This window comes from Saccoglossus kowalevskii, chromosome 4, assembly GCF_978046115.1.
Source record: "Saccoglossus kowalevskii chromosome 4, keSacKowa6.1, whole genome shotgun sequence".
Classification (NCBI taxonomy): Eukaryota; Metazoa; Hemichordata; class Enteropneusta; family Harrimaniidae; genus Saccoglossus; species Saccoglossus kowalevskii.
In genome coordinates this window covers 14240867-14267836 of record NC_140644.1, presented here as the reverse complement: position 1 = coordinate 14267836, position 26970 = coordinate 14240867, and the positions used below count along the sequence as shown (strand labels likewise).

The 26970-nt window shown below is 37.0% G+C and overlaps 2 protein-coding genes across 2 annotated transcripts in view; one reads left to right on the top strand and one right to left on the bottom strand.

Annotated features, from left to right (window-relative positions):
* The window catches only part of LOC144355816 (putative defense protein Hdd11), a 9679-nt gene extending 3378 nt beyond the window's left edge, over window positions 1–6301 (top strand). The window contains exons 3-4 of the mRNA XM_078010829.2: window positions 4149–4351; window positions 5113–6301. Coding sequence (XP_077866955.1) covers window positions 4149–4351; window positions 5113–5195 — 286 coding nt within the window. The 3' untranslated portion in view covers window positions 5196–6301. The remainder of the gene's footprint in view (window positions 1–4148; window positions 4352–5112) is intronic.
* Window positions 5807–26803, bottom strand: LOC100373422 (sodium/glucose cotransporter 4-like). The gene is made up of 15 exons (XM_085498257.1): window positions 26711–26803; window positions 24610–24681; window positions 24050–24154; window positions 23053–23112; window positions 22661–22765; window positions 22098–22203; window positions 20722–20802; window positions 20116–20321; window positions 19681–19816; window positions 18400–18507; window positions 17699–17849; window positions 9363–9531; window positions 7880–8095; window positions 6872–7112; window positions 5807–6610 (listed from the first exon to the last, which is right to left on the bottom strand). Exons 1-15 carry the CDS (start codon window positions 26801–26803, stop codon window positions 6390–6392), a joined length of 2070 nt encoding a protein of 689 aa, XP_085354383.1. The 3' UTR covers window positions 5807–6389.
* Window positions 26804–26970: the final 167 nt, after the last annotated feature.

Here is a 26970-nt window from a genome sequence, read left to right as displayed (position 1 = left end):
ATTTTGTAATCCAGCCCAACACAATGATGGAAACATTCAAAGGTTTGGAAGCATAGTATGTGGACACGACTCCAGTAACTCATTGAAAGTTATTTATTTGGTGTGTACTAGTGTAGCAAATTTCTCTTGAGCTCTTAATAGTTTTCAATTTTTGCCATGACTTGCAGACTTGGCACAATAGTAGACATAACCAGATCCTTGTTAACAACATCAGTTAATCTCGCCCACAAACCTATATTTATCTGGCTAGATCTAACCAGATGCCTGAACGAACAGTCAAAACACTTGATACAAAAACTGGCAGCCATTCGCCTGGAAAATCCGACAAAACATTTTGTAATCCAGCCCAACACAATGATGGAAACATTCAAAGGTTTGGAAGCATAGTATGTGGACACGACTCTAGTAACTCGTTGACAGATATGTATTTGCTGTGTACTAGTGTAGCAGGCTCCCCTTAAGCTCTTAATAGTTTTCAATTTTTACATTTGTTTTATTTACTTTCAACTACTCGCACCTTGTTTATGAATATCCATGAATATTCTAGTGTCAAGTTAGCAGTTTCTAGCATCAAAACTGACGTATTTAATGAAAAAGGAATTGCTCTCCTGTTACAACATCTACCTATTTGTTATTCATGGTATATTGTTCTATTGTCTATTCATGGAGGTATAGCCATCATCCACAAACCATCTCTAAATTTAATAGCCTAGAAACCATTATGTGACATAATATCATTTGAAGCCACAGAAGCTACACTTTCTTATCACGGAGTAACCTTCAAGCTCATCATCCTATATCGTCCACCAACCAGGAAGAATAAAAATACAGTCTCTCAGTTTTTCCATAAATTCAGTTCCACACTTGAGAAATATGTTGCATATACAGGACATCTTTACATTGTAGACGACTTATTTATGTGGATGATCCACATGAATCATCTGCTCAGAAATTCAATATTATTGAAAATTTTAATCATAAACAATGGGTAGAACATCTTACCCACACCAGAGGTCATACACTGGATATTATTCTTACCAATGCTAGTGAAGACATCAAGTCTGTCAATGTCGATCCCCTACAATTATCTGACCACTTCCCAGTTCACACCAACTTGGCATTCAAGAAACCACCTCTTTATACTTATACTCTTTATCCATATTACTGCAGATTTAGATGCACTTCTATCAGGTCTTCACCAACCCGTATCTGACTTACAGACTGTCATCCTAGTGCTATCTAATCTTCTTGAAAAAAATGCTCCATTAAAGAAACACTTCATCCCTGTTCGACCAAACACTAAATGGTGCACTACCGAGATCAACTAGGCCAAGAAGAAACGTGGATTGACAGAAAGCAAATGGCGAAATACCAAACTCAAATTTCACCACCAAATCTTCAAAGCGGAGTGCAAAAATTTTAGAAATCACATCTGTAAATCCTTATGACCAACGAGCGTTATTCAACATTTATTCTACACTATCTGGTACATCACTTCAGAAAAACCTGACTGCCTCCAAGTCACCATACCTGGATCTTGCTGAACAATTCAGTTATTACTTCATCGAAAAAATCAAACGCATTCACACTGCATTGAATTCAACAATTTCGGCAACCAATAACCATGACATTATCATCAATACCAGTCCTTCCTTTGATGGATTTCACACAACCAATGCTAAAGAGATTTTAAATATGCATCCATCGACTCAATTCCAACTTTTCTCTTTCTATAAAGACACTTGCACACCCTATTTCTGACTTGATCAATGCTTCACTTCAACGGGGCTTAGTACAGGACTCGCAGTTGTTACTCCAATACTGAAGAAACTGTCACTTGATTGCAATGACTTTGAAAATTACAGATCTGTATCGAAGGTGGTAGCACTCCAATTGAACACATACTTGTCTGATCACTCGCGGTGTACAGAAACAGCTCTTCCATAATGATATATACATGTCACTTCTTTCTGGTAAATCCATTCTTCTTGCTCTACTTGATCTCTCAGCAGCATTCGATACAATTGACCACGGTATACTTCTCTCAAGATTGTCCAATCTTGGTATCACTGATATTCCACTATAATGGTTGATATCCACGTAACGAGATGAGTCTGTAACAATTAAAGGCATTCGTTCAACACCACAAATTATAAATTCTGTTGTACCACAGGGATCCGTTCTTAGTCCCTTGCTTTTTTGCATCTACTACATTTCTCCACTAGGACAGCTTATCAGATGACATAACCTTTACTTCCACCAATACACGGATGATAACCAGCTATACCTATCCTTTTACATTCGTAAGAAGAAACGTGACCACATAACACCTATCCTCAAAGAACATTACTGGCTTCCAGTACAGCACAGAATTGTTTTCAAAATTATGTGCACCACCTACAAAGCTCTGAATAGTCTTTCACCAAGTTGTATATCTGACATTTTTCACTTCAAATCAACTCCTCACACACTTCAGCCATATGTTTTTTGCATACTCCCAACTTCAGACTTGCATCATATGGTGGGCGAGCATTTTCCTGAGCAGCTCCATGCTTATGAAACACTTTACCATTAGAATTGCGTCAGAAACCTACAATATATACCTTTAGAAAGAATCTTAAAACTTTGACAACAATTGATTGTACAGCGCCTTTTAAATTTACGTCATATTGGATACTGGCGCTGTATAAATTTCATTGATTTATTTATTTATTTATTTATTTATTTATTTATTTATTTATTTATTTATTTATTTTAAAGTTTTTGCAAATACATGCAAGTAAATATGATGAGCTCGACAAATTTGATATTATTGTGCTCACAGAAATTAAACCCAAGAGTTTCTAAAAAAAAAATTATGCTGTTGAGCAATGGTGACTTGGAAGCTGAATTTACAGAAGGTAATTGTATCCTATTTCTGACTTGATCAATGCTTCACTTCAACAGGTCTTAGTACCGGGTTCTTTCAAATATTGAAGAAATCGTCACTTGATTGCAATGACTTCATAAATAACAGACCTTTATCGAATTTGCCATTCTTTCGAAGGTGGTAGAACTCCAATTGAACACGTACTTGTCTGATCACTCACTGCAATCTACGTACAGAAAATTTCACATTACCAGATTCACAGATCCAGGAATTCAAATGCGAGATTAATTAATACGAATTTAGATGCCAGGAAGGATAAGTTTGGTCATGTGACCAGCAAACCAAGCACTCGCACTGCGATGCATAAAAGTATGCAGAAGCCAAGGATGACCCTGTAAAGCCTTGAATTCAGATATTGGGGAATGGAATAGTAGAAGCATATTCGATTGTGCAATGAGTTGGGATTACTTATGCGAGATGGCGAAATCACCAATTGCCTCATACGTTGTACGGCTTTAGAAACAGTGAAATCTAAAAATTCGAGTATTTTATCAAGTTGCACTTAACATAAATATTCAACCGTGATAGAAACACTTCGACACAAATATGCAACAAGAATATCATTTATATTTTTATTGTCACTATCAAACGTTTGCAAATGCTGTTACCCTAATTTTCGAATCACTTTTGAATGCTGCCATTTTAGCCCATTTAAAACTGGTGAATGGTAATGGCCACTAAGGAAGGGACGGTAATTCTGTTCATGTGTAATTGAGGACGAAATACATTTTCTATTCCAAAGTAAACTGTACTCCGACTCTGACAAGTAATATTTTCTATGGCAAATAATATGTTTATATAAATCTAAAAAACATTTACAAAGGGACATACCTTATTATATTTAATTGCTCGCATTTATTTATTTATTTATTTATTTATTTTAATGTACTTATACTATGTCCTGCGTGAATAGATAAACAAAACAAATAAACATTTAATCATGACAAAATTCATTATATTGATATTATATCTCCAGTTTATGCTCATGTTATTAACTGCTTACTGAATCAAGGATTTTTTTCCGGATTGACTAAAAATAACCCAAATAAATCCCTCAAAAGGATCGCATGACGAAAGAAGAAACTGCATTTCAATATCGATCCTGCTAATTTTCGGTAAAATTATTGAGTTACTTAATAGTAAACAAACAAAAAACATACTTTTAGATACACAGTTTAAATTAGAAATAAAAGTCAAATTCACGTGTTTCCCGTTACAGCGCCACCATTGCTCAGAATCACAATGTCTACTGGGTTGGTGTGAGATCTGCTGTTCTAAGCAACGCCAATCCAACCACGGCTGTTTTCACAACGGAGGCAGCAACGACTATTGCTATGACAACGGCTGAAGCAACAACTATTGACATGACAACGGATGCAGCTACTGACGTCTATACAAACATCATTACGTATGGAAGTGATGGTGAGTGGTTAATTACGAGGAATAGGTTAGGTCTGAGGAGCAGGTTATACAGTTATACAGTAAATTTGTGATTATTGCTTTATCGAAATTAAAACTTACTTTGTTTTGGGGTCAATTCTTAAAATGTGATGGAAACCTTCTTTGTCCTTTTGATAGATCTAGATCTGATCACGGTTACTTCGGTCTTCTAGTAACCGTCATGTGATGCGCTAATTTAAATGTGATTATTATGCAACTGACCATTTCCCGTTCACTGCGAGATACCGCGTTATGCGTGAAATCGAATGTATTTCTGCACTTAATAATGTGCCATGCACATTCGATGATGGCCAATTTTTAGGAAGCAAGGTTATCTTAACGTCATATTTCCTCGAAATTGATCTACAACAAAAATCAAAATCGAAACATTCGAAATACGCAATGCGCAAGATCTCGTGGTAAATTGAAAATCAACTATGATGTGTGTGTTCACAAATAATCTACTAGTATTATCAAGAATGTTCACATTTTTTTCTGAGGGAGGGAGAGCATATTCATGTGCCCCAATAGGACATACAAATAATATTAAAATCGGGGGTCCAAGACGTTCTTTCCCGTTTATCCGGGTTTATCTCCGATCGATGACAGTAGTGTTGCTTTGCAGATACTGCTTGTACGCTACTAGCTTGTCCGCTAGTCTAGAAGCAGGCGTGCGCTTAAGTGTGAAATGTATCACGCCAATTATCATACACATCACTTTGCTTTCTTTCTTTTCTTCACAGGATCAGGATCTGGGAGTTCTGCTCATTACCAGAACATATTTATAATTATAGTGGTAAACGTGATAATAACCTTAACTATGTAAGACTTTAGAGCGTGGAACATAGGCAGATAAAATTAATCGTTAGTGGCAGAATGAATGTCAACAACTGAGAAAAAACAACAATAAAGTATAGTATAGTAATAATAGGACTGACTTGGGTAATAACAAACGTGCTCACTCAGGAAACAAATTATCATACAATTAACGTGTGTAAGAATAATATGCCAAATGCGACAAACGTTAGATTAACAATAATATAGAACTATTATTTATGTTATTAGCAATATGTATATATCTATATATATATAATATCGAAGAATTCAACAAATATTAGGTTTGTATACGGCCACTAGTATATTGATCTAGGTTATTATATTTGGTAATTCCACATTATATAGTTTAAGCATAGGGTACAGTCCGAGTACGCGAGTACTTGTGGAGACTGGAATATAATTGCTTGTCGCGGAGGGAATTCATAGAGCTAGAATACGAGGTGCACTATGTGACTCAAAATATTCAACTCCAATCATGCATAAATATACACATTTTGAGTTGGTGTCAGACATTCAAACTTGAATGCATTTGTGAATTGGGTTTTAGATAGAAACCCCGAAAGCCAATGACCGACATCGAATTCCACGTAGATTAAGTACTACAGTGAAGGGCAGAAAGCTGTACTTTTATTTATAGTAACTTTCTAAATACCAATTTTTCATTTAAATTCATAGTTATTAGTGAAACTTCTGGTGTATATAAAACCCTACAATGAAGCATTCTGGTTGGTCGTAAAGCTCAAAAAGTAGATTTATAAGTCACAACAACTTCCCATTAAGTAATATATATTTTATACCCTGGTTCACATCTTTTAATACCACCGTCGTCGTTAACAATTGTGTTTAGTCAGATGCGGTGGAGTGAATATACTGTACGCGTGGAAATACTTCTGGGCAGTCTGTTCAATTCATTCAGTATCTAATTCAATTCTACACTCTTCTACCGAACACTAGCATTATAATTTGGCTCTCTTTATATGGACTGTGAGTTTAACATTGAAATATGCATGCTTTTAATACTTCATTATTTTATGTAATTATTGTAGTTGTTAGTTAATAATATGGTTGTTGTAATTATACAATTATATAAACATGGCCTTTGTGACGTTTCATTGCTATTCCTAGTCTTATAATTGCGTTGGTATGCCAATGCAATAGAATGACAAGACTAGATTTCAAAACTCTATGCGTAAAATCCCCAAACAAACGCCCCAACAACCAACATAATGGCGCAGTTAACTTCGATAATTTTCTTCCACTTCGGATCTTCCGATAGCGTCATAACTTCGATGTCGTGTTCGCGTTCCTCTGCGATCTGTGCTTCGTCTGAAATCTCAGTGGCACCACAGCACCAGCTCCCTAAGCCTCGCTTGACAGTGGTACAACAGCTTGTTTGCATCGCTTCTGAAGCAATAAAAGTTGGTATAATATAAGTAGGTCTTTTTCACTAAGTCGCGCCTTCTAGTGATACACTTATGTAGATGATGTGAAAGATGTTCAATTAGATAATTTCTTTTATTATTATTATTCACAGACATCTACCAATATCAACATTGTTAATGCCATCCAATCATTGTTACTTACGATGTACTTCTATTTGCATAATGTAACACGTACAATTATACGACATATAATTGTGAATGAGTATCGGAAACTCGTACATACCTTCCAAACTATTGTTATCGTTTTCTCCTTGAGAAATGTCATCATCTGAACCGATCCTGTATTCTTCGACGTCGTCTTCTTTCCTCTCGAGTGTTTCATTATCGATGAATTTTGATGGCTCCAAAGACAAGTCCTCCTTTGAGGCATCACCGAAATTTTCTTTTTTACTGGCTGCCTGTGCTTCCTCTTTTGCAATTCTTTCTGCGGCACGATGTCTGGTCCACCATGTTAAGCCAATGAGCTGCAATATTAATTCTTCAAATTGTCAAAAAGCCCCTTTCCCTCTCCCCTTACCCTCCTCGATTCTCTATATTCCGAATACGAACACGTACGACTTTCAAATGTTTGCACTCTGTGTCGTGTTGCATTCTGGGAAATGATCAAGGGCGAACACATCTGTAGCGATTAGCACACTTAAATGTTCATAGGCTAAAACACAATACACACAGTGGCAAATACAATACCATCTCATAGGGGAAGATTGTATTTCTAGCAACAACAAATGTGAATCGATCCCTCTCCCTCGAATTCAAAATTTACGTAATCGCCCATGCCTTCAACTAAGAGGGGTGATCAATAAGTTCTCGGCCTCGCTACCTTATTCTGGGGTATAGCTTAATACTATAATGTTTTAAGTCATTACCTATAGAAATGAAAATTTAGGTATTCATTAATTAGCACGCGGTGCCCATTTAAAATCAGCAGGTGAGACGAAAATCTCAAAATGGACCAGACAGAAGCTCGTGCTGTGATCAAGTATCTCTATAAAAAGGCGATGACTACCAAAGAAATTCACGAAGACATGATCACGACACTTGGTGAGGACTCCCTTTCTTATTCCACGTAGCTATAGTCGTGTCGGTCATTACATCACTGTTACCATGTGAAGAGAACAACAAGTCACGTGGCTGTCACTCATTGACATAGCGGCGGCCATTTGCATTTTTGTTCTATCGATAAACCATGTCAACCTTCACCACGTGAATGAGAATATAATACATCACTTACCTCATCTTTGGGTTGTGGTTTGGTGAGTAAACTGAAAATAATAATGAAAATAAACACCACGAGAAACAGAAATATCGCATAATGTAAATAGTGAAAGTTTGCTATCACTGGTGGTCGGGTATCTTCCTCGTCACAACCAGGTGACGGAAAAATGAAGTCAGCTATCAAACGAGCTACTCCAAGAACAAGTCCAATCATTGACGCCCAGAATGTACCCTATAACGTAAAGTAAAAATACTTTGAGTTAAAAGTGTCAAAAATGTAGAAATAAACATTTTCAAACATATTTTGTTTGAATTCATTCAAATCACACTTTCATTCAAACATAAATTGTATTCATCATTTTTCTAATAATTCTTGATAAACATTTTCCCCTACATGTAACCGAGCGCCATTTTGAAATTGGTGTGACCTTTCTACCACAGAGATCAGTACCGAATGACTCATACGTCGCAATGTTCACAGATAATTGACCTATATTTAGTGCGAGTTCTATGTATCTGGGTTTTAAAAACAGAATAAAATAAAATCAGATTGTAAAAGGAAATGAAATCTGATCATTAGTTTTACTGGTAGTCAACTATAAATATAATATCATTGGTTCTGGGAATTATCATGACGTCATCATGATTGCTCCCAGGTACGTCATGGATGGTGTGGTAAATGCATTACAATGTGTACAATTACAATACATTACAATATGTACATGTATGTACCGGTACGATGCTACGAGTCCCAGGGTAAAGCGACATTTTTATACGTCAAGGGCAATTCACATTCCTACGGTGTCGTTATCAGTCACTAGCTACAAGGACAAGACAAAATACACCCGCCCCTCCCTCCACGTGGACATGCCATATTCGCTGTTCATTCGATTCTTGTCATGCGCTCACCTGATATTTCGATATTAGAGATTATCTAACATACTGAATCGAATCCTTGACAAATTATTTGCTTTATTAATATTATCTGTCTATCCACACTCCATCAACAACGATGTATTCTGCACGCACGCGCAGTGACTGGCTGATAATAACCCCTCCGTCGTTCGTGTCCTTTGATAAAATAATGACGTTGTTCGCAATTGCCGACTGTTCGTAATTTCCACTTGTTAAATATACACATATTATATATATAATACAACAACTTACTGTAATTTTATCAGTTCGGTCACGTTTTTAATAATCGGCACCTGATTGGAATATTTGCGGACTTCGTACGTGAAATATTGCCATTGGTGTATAGATGACTCGTCTAACTTGTTTATTTGAATATCTCGCAGATATAATGTTATAATTTAATGTTTTGTATATTGCAAAGAATCGACAAGTTGAAAAAAACGCATAAACCGCAAAAGAATAAGGTCGAGAACACTCTAAAACGAAGTAAACAAAGTGATGAAACTTGAGGGCGTTACAGTATGATGTCATAAACTTCAAGCTGTCGGTTACTGCACGTTGTAGTCAGCTGTGTTTATACTCACTGGTTCGTTGGCACGTTCCCATCCGATGGCTAGAATGAATGCAGCCAGCAGCGGCGGTGATAGGTATGACGCAATGGACTGAAGGTAAACGAAAAGTTGACCAGCGCCGAAGGCTTCGATGAGGGGCAGCCAAAATATACTGAGGCAGACGAGGATTATAGTGAACACTCTGTGCAAGAAATAAAATATTATGGTTTTAATCATGTATTTATAGTGAAAACCCATTGTAGGTACACCGATGTATCATCTGTTAGTTGTCGTTATCGTCGTCGCTTCGAGCACTTTAGCACGTCTTAGGATAGCCCTGAGTACAGTCCTGTAGGTTGGCCTCCTTCCGTTGATCATTCGGCCCCCACATGATCAACGGAAGGAGGCCAACCTACAGGACTGTACTCAGGGCTAGTCTTAGGACTATTCATGTTTGGGCGAATCAAAGAAGGACTCCCAAATTGAACTACAAATGCAGATGATATGGTTGTCATGTCACAATCACAAGCGACTTTCCGAATTGTTTGACATTTTAATTAACCTATATACAAAATCGAAATACTTGAAAGGGCGACAGTCGTCACACCGCGCATGTGCGACATTTTGTGTTGATAAACATTGATTTTCCCACAATCCAATGCGCTCTTCTAATGGAAATAACAAGTATGAGGTTTGGCCTGGGCGCGACTCACACTAGTTAACGCCGGTGACTCATGCCATACCTTCCAATCAACATAATTAAAGCATGGTTTGCTATGGAAAGCCACAGCTATCTTAAGTCGTGACATATTATGTCATGTAGAGCATTTACCATGTTGTGTAGTGCATTTACCATGTTGTGTAGTGCATTTACCTTGTTGTGTAGTGCATTTAGCATGTTATGTAGTGCATTTACCTTGTTGTGTAGTGCATTTACCTTGTTGTGTAGTGCATTTACCATGTTGTGTGGTGCATTTGCCTTGTTGTGTAGTGCATTTACCATGTTGTGTAATGCATTTACCATGTTATGTAGTGCATTTACCATGTTATGTAGTGCATTTACCATGTTATGTAGTGCATTTACCATGTTGTGTAGTGCATTTACCTTGTTGTGTAGTGCATTTACCTTGTTGTGTAGTGCATTTACCTTGTTGTGTAGTGCATTTACCTTGTTGTGTAGTGCATTTACCTTGTTGTGTAGTGCATTTACCTTGTTGTGTAGTGCATTTACCATGTTATGTAGTGCATTTACCATGTTGTGTAGTGCATTTACCTTGTTGTGTAGTGCATTTACCATGTTATGTAGTGCATTTACCATGTTATGTAGTGCATTTACCTTGTTGTGTAGTGCATTTACCTTGTTGTGTAGTGCATTTACCTTGTTGTGTAGTGCATTTACCTTGTTGTGTAGTGCATTTACCTTGTGTAGTGCATTTACCTTGTTGTGTAGTGCATTTACCATGTTGTGTAGTGCATTTACCTTGTTATGTAGTGCATTTACCTTGTTGTGTAGTGCATTTACCATGTTGTGTGGTGCATTTACCTTGTTATGTAGTGCATTTACCTTGTTATGTAGTGCATTTACCATGTTATGTAGTGCATTTACCTTGTTATGTAGTGCATTTACCTTGTTGTGTAGTGCATTTACCTTGTTGTGTAGTGCATTTACCATGTTATGTAGTGCATTTACCTTGTTGTGTAGTGCATTTACCTTGTTGTGTAGTGCATTTACCTTGTTATGTAGTGCATTTACCTTGTTGTGTAGTGCATTTACCTTGTTGTGTAGTGCATTTACCTTGTTGTGTCGTGTATTTATCACATGACAGGTTTACTGAGCAGCTTCATCAATTAGCAAAGAATTTTGCCCCAATAATGGAATGACCTATAAATTAGTTTTGAGGAATGCGGCATATGGAATTGTGTATGGAATGTTCAATATATTAAATATTCGTCAGTGTGATTCCTATGAGGCTATTTCCAGTTTAGTCCAGTGTGAATTAGTTTGTAACCAGGCTACCATTTTAAAAATTGCTAAAAATAAATTTAAATCATATAATTGTGAAGAAATCTGTACTTTAATCAGTCTATTATTTGGCCTGTACAGACTTCCATGATTTAATAGTAGTTTCCTTTCAATTGAATTAAAAATACTATTTTCATTGAAAATCAAACTTTAGAATCAGTTACAGGAACAGAGATCTGTTTAGATTTGAAAACTAAAAATATTTTTTGCAGTATTAACAGATGATTGGGATTCATTCATGGACTTTAACGAATCACTGAACAGCATTGTCAGATTGCATTTCCCCGAAAGCGCGGCACAGTTGGAGGCGTGCTTACGAACCACGCCGAGTTTACGACTTGGTTAGCTCCGCTCAACTGGTTCGTAACCAGTCTTGTGATTGGTTCTTGAAAAATCCTGAACAGGCCACGCCACCTGTGCGTGCTTTCTGTGTAACCGTTAATTGTTCGTAAATGGATTCAATTTTTGTAGTTTTCTTGATTTATTCTAGTGATATCGGTAAAATAAGTCTTTGGCGAAATTTGAAAGAGCAACTAATATTGTTCAAGCTCGTATTTTTTATAGATTTTATTTTTTATTCTTTCCGTCTGTTTTTCGAGTTTAAAAAATATGGACTCACTGGACCCTTCATCCCTTGTCTATTTCTTACACTAGATACCAGCCGATACCGCCCCCGCCCCGCTCATAGGTACTGTGTACAGTTGATTATAGTTCCTGGCCGGCTCCCTGTGGTCAGCCATGCCAGATACTATTTATTATGGAAGGCCAAGTGTTGCAATATTCATTAAAAATATTTATGTGCGAGAATTTAAATTTATATTTATGAATTACATATTTGTATTCATAAAACCTTTATTTATATTCTTGAAATCTCTATTTGTATTCTTGAAATATCTATTTGTATTCGTGAAATCTCTATTTGTATTCGTGAAATTACATTTTCTATTTCTACTGGAAATTTTTATTTGTGTTCATAAAACCTACATTTGTATTCGTAAAATCTCTGTTTGTGTAAGTGAAATCTCTATTTGTATTCGTGAAATCTCTATTTGTATTCGTGAAACTGCTTTTTTTTCATTTCTAACAAAATCTCCATTTGTGTTTGTAAAATGCCCATTTCTATTCGTAAAACTTTCATTTGTACTTGTAAAATCGCCATTCACTTAGTTGTGTCTTGTAAGCGTGGGGGCGCTACTACTGCTTGTAATAAAGACGGCAGAAGATCACGAGACACTGACCGCAGATGCATGGATCGCTTTCTTTAATCATATTGCCGATTTACTGAATTTATGCGACTATCATTTTGAGAATGAGGACGTTGTGTTTGTGCGGTATGTTATTGAACGTCTAAATCGATGTTTGAGAACAGTTTTGTTTATATATGACAGTGGTATCGATAACACTAATTTGCATTCACGCATTGACACTCTCGTCTACTGTTTACGATACTTAAAAGACATCTGGAATGAACGTCTTCTGCATTAATCAACCCAACGATGTACAATACCAGCACTGATTGGGGAACGGCAGTTAATTAAATCAAACTCGCCTGGACGTCCCAGGGTTTATATAGATTTGGAACAGGTAGAGTTTCTTTTATCAGCTGGTTTTACATATACAATTATTTCAGCGATGTTACTTGTAAACAGAACAACACTGTGGCGGAATATCTGCCGAGCCGGTGTAGAGTTTACACGGTATACTACTTTGAGTGATGGTCGTCTTGATGAAATTGTCGCTGAAATTTATCACAATCATCCACATACTGGTGTTGTTATGATGCTGGGACATTTAAAATCAAGGGGCTTAGCAGTGCAGCGTCATAGAGTAAGATCAGCTTTGCACAGAATTGATCCTGCCAATTCTGCTCTTCGATGGGGTTTAGTGGCACAACGTAGGATTTATTCTGTACCTGGTCCAAATTGTTTATGGCACATTGATGGCCACCATGCTTTAATCCCGGGCTTTAATACGATGGAGAATAGTGACTAATGGGGCCATTGATGGATATATAATTGCCGCCATGCTGTTGTTACAATCTATCTGTTGAATCGAAGTCAATGACAAAGAGTGCCCTCTGCGTTCACTCGGCGCATATAAACATGATGCAACTAACGCAAATAGAGGTTGACTAATATAAATGGAAGTTTCACCAATACAAATATACATTTGTATTGTATACATAGCGCCCTCTATGCTCACTTATCACATTTTTTTTTTACAAATACAAATAGATGAATCACAAATACAAATGGAGATTTTATAAATACAAATGGAAGTTTTACAAATACAAATGACGGTTTTAAGAATATAAATAAAGGTTTTACAAATATAAATATGTAATTCAAAAATATGAATACAAAGTTTTGCACATAAATATTTTTAATGAATATTGCAACACTTGGCCTTCCATAATTTGTGGATCTATTGTTTTCTGCCTGGAAATTTTGCAGTACTGTATCCAATTCCAGCTCATACTTGATTTTACGATGTTTGCTGCAAAGGACCGCGCGAAGTGAGAGAATTATGATGTCATGCGTAAGAACCGTATTACGGCGTCGCAAAATTTTCATTGCCGTATTTCATTTTACGACTCACAGCACAACATGGTGAATGCACCACATAACGAGACGAATGGACATCATAACACAGTGTACCACAAGACAACATGACAAACGCACCACCCAACAAGACGAAAGGACATCACAACAAGATGAAATCACAGCATAACATGGCGGATAGTATGCATTTTTACGATATGATTTAGACTTGCATACAGTCTCTTGTTTATTTTGTTGATGTTTATAAATCCTATATATAAAATATGTTTTTGAAATTCAGTCCCTCACCCCTTGGCTATTATCGCCGATTTTTCGTCGCCGAAGTGATTTACATCGTCAATTTTGGTTCCCGAATGTCTGTAATAAATAACCTATTTAACCGCTTGACTGAATTAATGATATTATCTAACAATTATAGAAGATTTTGCGAAAATCGGTCGTTTGTGGACGCATTTTCGCTCGGAAACGCAAGGGCGATGAGACTCCATTTTCAAGGACGCAGGTTGTTTGGATCGGACTTTTTGTTTTGTATCAAGTTCGTTGTAAGTCAAGAGACATAACAACGTTGTTTTAGTGAATACAGAATATGTGCTGTTTCAATACAGGATTTTGATATCGGGCAATCGGGCAATTTTAACATTTCTTACTGGAGCGTCCCCTGTATAAATGGTTCTCTACTCTTCAAAAAATGGCAATAATGGTACTAGTCCAGAATAGACTTCCTGTTCAGCGGAATGGATGGAAATAACAGTTACATCACTCATGAAGATTGATGATTTGATTACTGGCCGGGATAGATGTATTTAGTGCTCATTTCTATGCAATATGTCTACACTTGCGATTCTCAATTTCGATGTGTAAAATCATATCGCTGCTATGGACGCCGACGGCTGATGTTTTGGTTCTGCGCATGGCATGGGCACCGTCCCTCATTGATTTTTGGGCAATTGATTTTTGGGTTTCTTTTCTTTTGATATTCTGACGTTTACTTGGTTGTATTTGTTTATATACTAGTCAGACACTGACAACAAGTAAGTAAACTGGCCGAGACATAGTTTACATTACAATCTCATGCTTCCGAACAATCCGATATTTATGCTGGAGAACAAAGTATACAAGTACTGTCTACGATATACTGCAAAGTGGAAATACTATACCTATGTAACCGTTGTTGATTTGTACAAAATTCCAGGAACACAAAACAAAACAACTAACAACAATCGACAAAACAAAAAACAAAAAAACACTACACAGTCACTGTAGCCACGCCAGTGAGAAAAATATACTGTGGAACTCATGGCAAATGTAAATACAGAATAAGTATATGTCAGTAAATACAATATGCATATATAAAAAATTGCAGTTTGCAGCCTCTATGGATAAGTTCACAGTTGTGAGCTGAACTTAAAATGTCATTAGGATTTCGACATGAAGTTACACAGAACGAAAAAAATGCAATATTAAGACAAGGAAAATGCTTTCTTGTCAAGGCTATATACTAAATTCCCTTATCCTGGGGGTATTTTTGTGAGTGTACATGCATGCATTAATATTATCAAAACTTTAAACGTAATCATAGTACAAATGTAAAGTAAACAAAATTATCGAGTGATTTTGGATTTGGTGGGAAAGTAGCCGAAATGCTGTGAGATTGCCTAATTGGTGGTGGGAATTGCCAAGCCAGTTTATAAAATAGTGAACAGTGAAACATTTTCGTAAATATTACTGCCCGCGAAAGTCGCCCACCGCGAAGTGTCTTGTTTACTAAAATAAATATAGAGTTCACGCAGAGAAAAAACAAAAACACAAGATATCGATCAGATATATTCTCATTATTTTACACTCATTTCAGATTAACAAAAAGTTGTTTGTAGTTATTTTTTAAAAAAATATTTAGAAACTCAACATAGCGGTTGGAACCCATCCGACAAACGACATAAACTTTGAATGTGACATCGCATTGATTTGTTGATTTGAGAGCCCACCGATCAGTTTCCTACATAGGGTGTGGTATCGAATCTATACAACTGCATTTATAAGTGTTTATACAAATATACAGTAACAGCAACCACAGGTAACCCCAAATTAAATTTGTTTATAATTAATACGATTTAATTTTATCGAGTGCGGTGTTGTAAATGTCAATTCCGTAATTGATAGATGCACTACATAACGTGGTAAATGCACTACATAACATGATAAATGCACTACATAACATGGTAAATGCACTACATAATATAGTGAATTCACTACATAACATAGTAAATGCACTACACAACATCGTAAATGCACTACACAACATGATGAAAGCACTACACAACATGATAAATGCACTACACAACATGATGAATGCACTACACAACATGATGAATGCACTACACAACATGATAAATGCACTACATAACATGATAAATGCACTACATAACATGATAAATGCACTACATAACATAGTAAATGCACTACACAACATGATAAATGCACTACATAACATGATAAATGCACTACATAACATGGTCAATGCACTACATAACATGGTAAATGCACTACATAACATAGTGAATTCACTACATAACATAGTAAATGCACTACACAACATCGTAAATGCACTACACAACATGATAAATGCACTACACAACATGATGAATGCACTACACAACATGATAAATGCACTACATAACATAGTAAATGCACTACACAACATGATAAATGCACTACACAACATGATAAATGCACTACATAACATGATAAATGCACTACACAACATCGCAAATGCACTATATAACATGGTAAATGCACTACACAACATGATAAATGCACTACACAACATGGTAAATGCACTACACAACATGATAAATGCACTACATAACATGGTAAATGCACTACACAACATAATAAATGCACTACACAACATGATAAATGCACTACATAACATGGTAAATGCACTACACAACATCGTAAATGCACTACACAACATGATAAATGCACTACCTAACATGGTAAATGCACTACACAACATGATAAATGCACTACATAACATAGTAAATGCACTACACAACATGATAAATGCACTACACAACATGATAAATGCACTACATAACATGATAAATGCACTACACAACATCGCAAATGCACTATATAACATGGTAAATGCACTACACAACATGATAAATGCACTACACAACATGGTAAATGCACTACACAACATGATAAATGCACTACATAACATGGTAAATGCACTACACAACATAATAAATGCACTACACAACATGATAAATGCACTACATAACATGGTAAATGCACTACACAACATCGTAAATGCACTACACAACATGATAAATGCACTACCTAACATGGTAAATGCACTACACAACATGGTAAATGCACTACATAACATGGTAAATGCACTACATAACATGGTAAATGCACTACACAACAAGGTAAATGCACTACATAACATGATAAATGCACCGCATGACATGGTAAATGCACTACACAACAAGGTAAATGCACTACATAACATGATAAATGCACCGCATGACATGGTAAATGCACTACACAATATGATATTGTACGACTTAAGATAGCTGTGGCTTTCCATAGTTTGCAATCGTTGATCTGCGCAACAGCCAAAGCCGCCATCTTTAATTTGATTTTATATGACACTCATATATCTCGCGCATGCGTGGCGCGACGACTACCCGCCCTGTAATATATTCATGGTTTTCTCATCCCTGGAAAAGTAGTAGAAATGCAAAGACAAATATTGTATTACAACTTTAAATTACCTGCCAACAATCATTTCTTCTTTGTTGCTACATTTCGGTCTCATCGTCTTCCAAATGTCGATGGTAAATATACTACTCGCACTATTGAATATCGATGTAAAAGAGCTCATCACCCCAGCCAACATGGCGGCAAGCATTAAACCTTTCAAAACTACGAGAGAATGAAAAACATTGCAACATGCGTGGCGATAAACGCAAAGCGTCGCGGTCGTACAGCGCGCTTGAATTTTCGGCTTATTGCGAGTATTGTATACGCCGCATGGACCCATTCCGATGCGGCGCGACGACACGATGACCATCGTTTAGTGTAGTGTAGTTGTGTATTCAAATGAGTATGTGCATTGAGCTTAATAAAAATTACATTATATAATATACTTATGACGTAAAACTAGCTGTGGGTTCATATCCTTTGCCATTTGGCGTCGCACGTTTGTGTTACACAAGTCTGTGGGGGGAACCATAGTTCTTCTGTGTCGATAAAATCCAAAAATAACAATTTTAAGAATACCAAATATATCAGAAATGACTAAAATGACATTAGAAATACAAAAGGACAGCACAAAAATAGCTATGAATCCACAGCTGAGTAAAAGCGCTGCAAGTAGACGCATATCTCACCACACTACACTAACCATCTGTAAAAAAAAAAAGACAGCAACTTACAACAATTCTCAAATGGCATAAAACAAGTTTGAACTTACATGTTGGCATCAACGTCAAAATAAGATATGGATAGGCGACATCAGAACAGCCGTTGTAGCTGCCACATGCTTCGTAACAAACGTCCGGATCAACACAGGCGATGATGTCTATACATAGAAAGAAAAACACGTGTATTACACATCACCATGCATAGAACACTCTGTGAAACCGTTGTCTCCACTTGTAAAAAATTGCAGATATATTGTTTCACTACTATATGCATATAGATTATATAAAATTAGGTACATTACAATGTCGTCACCTGCGCATGTGTTAGATGGTCATGTGTCTACCCATGAGCCTTTGAGTTTTGGCGTGTGTTGTTACCATCATTGTAACCAAAAAATTACATTCCAGCTCAGCAGCCAATCAGCGACGGCCTTACAGTCAGATGAAAATTTCGGTTTCAAATACCCCAGGAAAGTGTTCTATGTTCTTCGTGTAATTAGGTGTTCGTATGCAAGGGATTTTTCCACACAAAAACGCCAAATTCGGCCGAATTTTGTTATTGGTTGGTTTAATATAACCCCAACGGATCGCATTTTTGAGAAAGATTGGTATTTTTGTCCTGATTTGTAGGAATCTGAAAAACGCGTTTCACAACTTTTTTCTTATTTAGTTTTATGCTGCATTCAAGATGGCGGCCCCCAAATAGTAAATATCGTATTTATTTTATTATCACGTATGCGCCAGTTGACTGTGTTCAGCACCATCAATGATTAGTTTGTTTGACAAACCTCATTGACGATGATGAACATCACTTACATAAAAAATAAATTTCAATTGACCTCACTGTGATGACGCATTGGTTGTGAAATACGGGAAAAGGGACCGAAGCATGCACACTGCGTACACAATATGCTAATGACCTTTGACGAGGTTATGACGTAGACATAACTCATGAATATTATTTGAAACGCCTGAATCACGTATATTCTGTCTCGACCCCACCCTATCTATTGTGGTAATTTGAAGACTGTACACGCTTTATAACATACTAAATTGGTCACCAAGTTTAACAACTGTTTTTTTTTTCCTTTAGACTCAAGTCTGAATGAGCGTAGGCAAGCCTCAATAGGTTTCGATTGTATACAGCGCCACAAGTGGCTATTCCCGGCTCCATGCGTCGAAATCTCACATCCCTCGAGACTCTGTACACATGGGAAGTACTGTGTTGGTGCAAATGTACGATGCAATACTACATTTTACTTTACACTCAAAACGAAAGAACATAGGGAGACCAATTTCAACTCGAGACCATGCATGCGCAGCAACCATACCTGTATGGAGAATTCTGCTGATCATCCCTGGGTATACCATTAAAAACATGGGTAGCATTTTCAGATATCCCAACAAAATAGAACCTGCTTTGGCGTGACTGATGTTCTTTGCAGCCAGAGCTCGCTGGACCAATACCTGACAAATTAGGCACAACAAAGTGTTTGCATGTCAGCCATGAATCTTCAAGAAAAAATTTCATTTGAAAGCTTAGAAATGTAAGAGTAAAACTGGAGACGAGTAAATGTTATAATAAAGCGTGTTAGGAGGATAGTTCGCACGTGTATTCCAATAATATTAGAATGCACATGCCATACATTATAAAGAGAACCGTATTGGGAAGTTTAAAATTCAAAACTATTTTCTGGGCGTCATAATTAAACATTTGATATCTAAGAATCAGGGTTTAGCTCGCTATCCTGCAAAACATGTCTTACCTGATTAGCACAGAAGTAATACATACTTAAAATGTGGATACCAAAAATGACTCCTGGCCATGGCATTGAAGAATCAACGGGACGTATAATATGCCATGTTTCCGGTCCCGGGATTCCACATGATGTATTGCCCTCTAACGTCGTATGGGGAATGGCGTCCATGTACAGACTTTCAAAGATGTAATAACTTCCCATTTCTGCGTAACCTGTGAATAACCGGCACATAGGTCAATAACGTGGCACATTATACCTACAAGTCAATATTACTTTGGTCATCGTGCAATAATAAACACTCGGAGGTTAAAGCGGGGGAGTCGTCATCTGCACATGCGTCAGATGGCCATAGCGTGTCATTGTTTACAAACAAGTGTCTATCCATGAGCCTTAGCGTTTTTAGCGTGTGTTATTATCGTCGCTTGGGACTCAATTCCCGCGCTTGCGCAGGTGACGACCCTCAGCTTTAATATATGCAAAGAACCTAGCAAGCATCGCGATGTTTGTGACTCTGTAGATTTTCTTTGCATGTGAAATCGAACATTAATATAACACTACGCACGCGTTATGCTAATGCTATAATTGACATGCAAATAACTTGTTATTACTTACTGATAACCATCAGAATAAATGCCCCAACGAGTATAATGGCAGCCATAAGAGCATCTGTGTGCATCACAGCCGTTAGTCCGCCTACGGAGTAATTATTAAAGGCATTGTGGGTAAAATGGGTATTGAATTCATCGATAGTGTATACAAATATCGACCCTCAAATAACGTTTTATTATTTAATTTACGACGAATCACAATTCGGTGCAAGTCACCTCTATTATTTATATAAGGGTAAGTGAGGCACCAACTTGTAAATCAGGGTCCGTGATATCAATAACCTATACCCCGCGAAATACATTTTCAGGAACACACTTGAAGTGGTTTAAAGATTGTTGTTGTGCTTCAGAAATTGAGATGATTGAGCCTATCGTTGCCACATGCCACACTTTACATGAATACAGAAAAATACGACACTTTTAGATCCTGACAAATGTCAAAAAATAATCTTTTTACCATTGAAAATGTAAAAAGAGACTCTTGCCTATTTTGAAACACAATTTTTAGAGCCCCTCGCTTTCTCAGTCCTAGGTAAGTTTTTACTAGTGACCCCCGGTCAACTAGTTAATTTCCTTTTGTTTTTGAATTAATTTATTAATTTTAGTTTGTTAGTAAATTAGGATTATGTGCAGTTACATTACTCGATTCGTTCATTGATATGCCATTATCGAAAATCAACAAACATTCGAATCAACTACATTATAGTTCTTCTATAGCGCCAATGGATCTTTTTTCCCCACTTTTATTTTAATGAAACATTTCCTGTGTCGTTAGTGTTATTTGTTACTGCCAATTTCGAAATGTTGACACTGAAAGCGACATTGCACATTAAATCACTTGCAAGTGAAAATCACGGGGTTGCGACCGCATCTCTAGAGGGCGCCACTTGTCCAGCTAACCTTGGGGAATGCGGTACAAGATGGTAAATTACCGGGGGCCCTGGGCGAAATGTCAAATACTCCGTTTTATTGAGAGGCAAAGTCACTCTCAGATATATGTGAACTTAAATCTACCAACGAAGTATGCATTAAAGTTACACTCTGAGAGTACTTCCAAAGTTTTGGGTATTGTGGATCGAGTGATCCACGGGGCTTTTTTTTCCTAAAATAGTTTTCCATGTTCTCCTGTCATAGCGTTCACTGTTTCCGTAACCTATGTAACCAAAACAGTGTCACACGACTTGAGGTGCAAACTAACTCTCGTGGCTCTCTCGTTCTCAACGAGATCTCGACGGGCATTTCCGGTCTAAGGCATGTTATTCAACTCTTCAGAAAGTAAGTATCATTCAGAATCGTAAAAATCTCAATGAACTTATAACTGTAGAACATGGACCCACGTTACTCATGGACCCACGTTACTCATGGACCCACGTTACTCACCTGCTACGGTGTAGATTGCTGTAAGCACCAACAATGCTATTACCGACGCGTACACATTCCATCCAAGGGTCACCTGAATAATTAACGCTCCCGCATACATTTCACCCTGCAGAGCAAATGAAATGTTTCTAATTTACAAACTGTGTCTATGGGAGATTTTACTTAGAAACGTTCCCGCTGCTAAATACATTATATCTATAAGCTGTAGGCCATTTTGGAATCATGGCGGGGTGGCTGGAACATTTGTTGAAAAAAAAATTGCAAGATCAACATCAAAAGAAAAAATGCACGCAGGGTGATACAGAAAGAATTTTTGGCGGCAAAATTCAAGAAAAATAAAAAAAAAAGTACAGACAATATATCACGGAAAAAACACTCTTAGCCCCCACCCAGTGATTTCAAACGCTTGACCACTAACTTCATGAGGGATGTGTTCCTGTTGAAGTGTTAGACGATTTTAATAGATAGACGGAATAGCAATATACAACTCTCGAGTGGACGTACCCATAGATCCTGACTCTATAGGTACGCTTGAGTGGGGTGGGGGGGCATAAGAAGCTTACCGCAATGTAGCAAAACATCATTAGAAGTAGTTGCGTCACCGCTACATACGCACGTATGCGTTGACCACCATATCGTTTCTGTAAATAATCCGGCATCGTATAACACTGTAATAAAATATATACACGGTGATATAAATGTTTTACACCATGATAGATACACCCTGGAAACCATATATACACCACAGTGATCTTGACAAATACACTACACGAATCATAAAACGTACACAGTCACAGAGATTCGTCAGTCTGACGTTGACGTTGACGGCACTTTTATTTTCTGATTTGTAGATGTTGTATTGTATTGAACTGTTTGTGTTGTATTCTATACACAACAGCGGCATTCCCATATATTGTATATAGAAAACCAGCACGTGCTTTGTTCTTATACTTACACCGGACGCAATGTAGACGGGTACAAACACAAACCCTAGTAGAGCCGCACAACTGGTACCCTGCAATGTTAATAGAATGATGTTAGCCACATTGTGCATAGTGCCACGAGAAAGGCGGAGGAGATTCGGGAGTGTCGCCAGAAACTACGTTTGGAAGAACATCCTAGACCACCTAATTTGGCATATGGCCCTCATCATAAATACGCATGGGAATCGAGTCCCAAACGACGATAACAATACACGTAGACGCATGTTTGTAAACAATGACATGCTATGGCCATCTGAGGCATGCGCGGGTGCTTTGATTTAGCAACAAGGGGAAAAACGAGTTAAACATTGGTCTGTGATATTTTGTAAAAAATTCTTAGCATGCTACTGTGACATCCTATATATCATACGTCATAGCGATGTTTGTCAAAGGGATTGACTGACGACCAATTTCGCTATTGTGCTTTTTAAAACTATTCTTGCGCGGACCGAACGATTTGATTTTGAATTCAATTGTTTTCTATATCTTCAAGGGCGGTGGTCGTCGCGCTGCGCATGTGCGACATTTGTGTTGCTAAACATTGATTTGCCCACAACCCAATGCGCTTTTCTAATGAAAATCGCAAGTACGGTTCCTTCCAATCACCTAAAAATACCTAATTAATTAACATCAAATGTGTATAGCACAACAATAAGCGTGAAAATACCCCCAAAATGTTTATCGAATCCCACGTGATGTTTTGACGTCTCTTCGTCACTATGGTGTGTGTTTGTCTTGTTTTTAAGTTCGCATAACGCGTGATCTTACGGTGAACAGAAAATTGACGTTTGACAACGGATTCTCAGGCTTTCATATTGTCTTAGAGATAATACAACTTGCAATGAGTGTTTAATGTAATGGCCGATGTGTGGTAATTAAAATTACGTCATACACTCTAATCTATATGGTTTTAGATGCATCTAGTCTCGAATGCATCATCAACAACATTGGACACGAGGGCGACCTTACCGAGAATTCATAGAAGACTACCGCGATGCCTTCCACCGATGCTGAGCCCGACACGCCGATAAAAGTACCACTCCCGATGTTACTCACATACAGAGATAAGCCAACCTGATAATGAAAGTACATCATATTCGTTATTAAACGGAATCACTGGAATACAAATAATAAATGAGGGCTATGATACAATATATTTGGTGTAGTCTCTGTGTGAATTACTAGTTTAGTCTATGTTGCATTCCCGGTAGTTACTCTGAACTAACGCCGCATTCATGGGGTATATTTCACTTCATGATATAGCACGCAACGCAAAAAAAAAAAAAAAAAAACTACCTGATTTGTTCGCACCAGCAAAATCCTCATATTTTCAGTAATGTTTTATGAACTTTATTTTCCAGACGAAATTGACGTGTGTACGGTTTGCTAAAAAAAACGGGAATAAAACCCGGTCGAAACACAGGAAATATTAATACACCCAAATAATGAGTGTAAAACCCATATTGGTAGCATGAATAAGAATGGTGTAAGGGTACATTGCATACGTAAGAGCATGATCGTGTACCTACCAGCCACCAGCTCATGGTTCTGCCAGCCAAAAAATATCCCTGTGTGTTGCTACGGTTTGCTCGTCTTGATGACTGCAATAAAACATAATGTAAATGCCATTTTTACAGTAATAACAGAATAACTTTATTTGTGATTGTTTGTATGTAAGACTGTTCAAAACGAACTGTACTGGGTATCGTGAATAATAAAATAAGGTACCCAATTATAGACCGTTGAATATAATATAGAGAAATTCACAAGTCAAAGATTACAAACCCATTAGGTCTGAATATTAAGGTTTGTCATTTTTGGTGCTAAGCAAATTTCAGCCTGTGTATGCAAAATTTCAAAAACATTTCTCAGGAGATTCTCATAAAATTTGGTATATAGGTGCCTTAGAATCATGCGCAGATCTGTTTTGGGCTCATATCCGTGCATATTAAGTAGGTAATTTGCATTTTAATTACCTCATTTCATCCTGTGTAAGCAAAATCTCAAAAATGGTCAATTTTGACACCTTTAGATTAAGGGTCACGTGCATGTACATTAGGTAGCTAATCTGCATATTAATTTTCTCTTGTGTAAATAAAATCTCGTCTTTAGAAAGTTTTTAATCAAATTTTCTCTATATTTTGTTTTTATAGTAGACAAAATAGATTTTAAGGTGATAGGTGACTCCTCATTATCTATATCTTGCTTTGTATGTTACTATTGTTATACTACACAATCGAGGAAAGTCATTTGTTTCTTTGTTGATAGGAATGTTAGTCCATGTCATAAATGATTTATGATTGATATAAATTTCATTTTTGCTGTTGTTTGTAGGTAGAATTATTATTCCCAGTAAACCTAAGTTCTTTAATAAGGCACTCGTGATAATATGACTTACAACAAATACTGAATTGTTAAAAGCTTTTTTTCTGCACACACAACAGAAAATCTTCCACAAAACTTTGACAGGAAATTGAGTTTATCAGGAATTTTTAAGGCGGGAATCGTCATCTGCGCATGCGCCAGATGGCCAAAGCGTGCCATTGTCTACAAACAAGCGTCTACCCATGAGCCTTTGCGTTTTTAGCGTGTGTTGTTATCGTCGCTTGGGACTCAATTCCCGCGCGTGCGCAGGTGACGATCCTCCCGCTTTAAATAGGGACTTTGGTCGTCTGTTGACACATCTGTCTCACGTCAATAGCACACTTCAATTTTATTGCCTTTGTCCACTCTTACAATGTGTCTATCCCCACCTGCCCTTGTACATTACATTGCCTGGCATATTCTTCAACGGAGTTCATAGTAATTTTTAAACTGTGATTCCAGTTGATATATTGGGGTTTCTCTGAACTTGGGACCACGTGATATTATGCATAATGTAGAATATATATTCAGATTACCGGTAATGAGAGGGTCATAAATGAATAAACCTGTAGAGCAATCGCAAGGAGTTGGACTTTGATAAAAAAAAAACTGTTTACATTACAGTTCTGTAATGCTCGTTTATAGTTGAAAATTTCAAATGAGAATTGTCATGTATATTTTATAAAACAGAATAGGAACAGACTGGTTATTTATCAGAAGGTATTTTCGAATTTTTCTTATTATTATCTTGTCAATTAATGACATTTGTTATCTTCAATAGATAGTACATAAAGTTATCATGTTCATTCGTCATCGAATCTGATCGAACTACCTTGAAATGTCAATAATAATATTAACATATCGGTATTTCTTTTCTTTTTTTGGAATCCATTTTTGATAAGTCGCTAAGTTGGAGGGAAGTTCGTATGTAATGGAGATCTGTGCAATATCATAATGTTATAACGATATACAGTGTACTTCACTTACTATGTTTCAAAACTTAATGCAAAACTTCATATAAACAAACGTCTTCGTGTGTGAATTTTTAACAATGAAATCCATGTATGTATGTATGTTGTGCCGTTACGCATACACCAACGTCGTGATACAGCGTCTTATTTTAGGAGAGTATTAACAGTTCCAAAGAACGCTGTATAAACCGTAGCATACACTTGTAGTAAGCAACTATGTCAGATTCAGGTATTTACGATCATTCATACTATAATTAACCTTTGAATCATCTTAATACTTGCCCGTTTTACTTACCCATAATCCCAGTAGAAATATAGCCAGTAATGTGACAATTACCACTATATAGTCGACGACGTGGACGGACGTATCGTACTCGGTGTCCGCCATTTTTGCAGCGTCGTCTGAATGCAGCAAAATACAATGTGTACTTCACACTGCACTGTGTATATAGTGCATATGATTGGGGTTGATCGGTCCTGTGTTTACCTGATAAGATAACCCTGCCCTTGCCACCTATTATGTATGGTGGTGTAGACATTATCGATATCTTCAAA

Coding starts and splice junctions, on each gene's coding strand:
- LOC100373422 (XM_085498257.1), bottom strand. CDS start 26,803: ATGGCGGACACCGAGTACGATACGTCCGTCCACGTCGTCGACTATATA. Junction 22,204..22,660: donor TGATGTTTTGCTACATTGCG/GTAAGCTTCTTA, acceptor TTTGCTCTGCAG/GGTGAAATGTATGCGGGAGC. Junction 9,532..17,698: donor GAAGAAATGATTGTTGGCAG/GTAATTTAAAGT, acceptor TTTCTTGCACAG/AGTGTTCACTATAATCCTCG.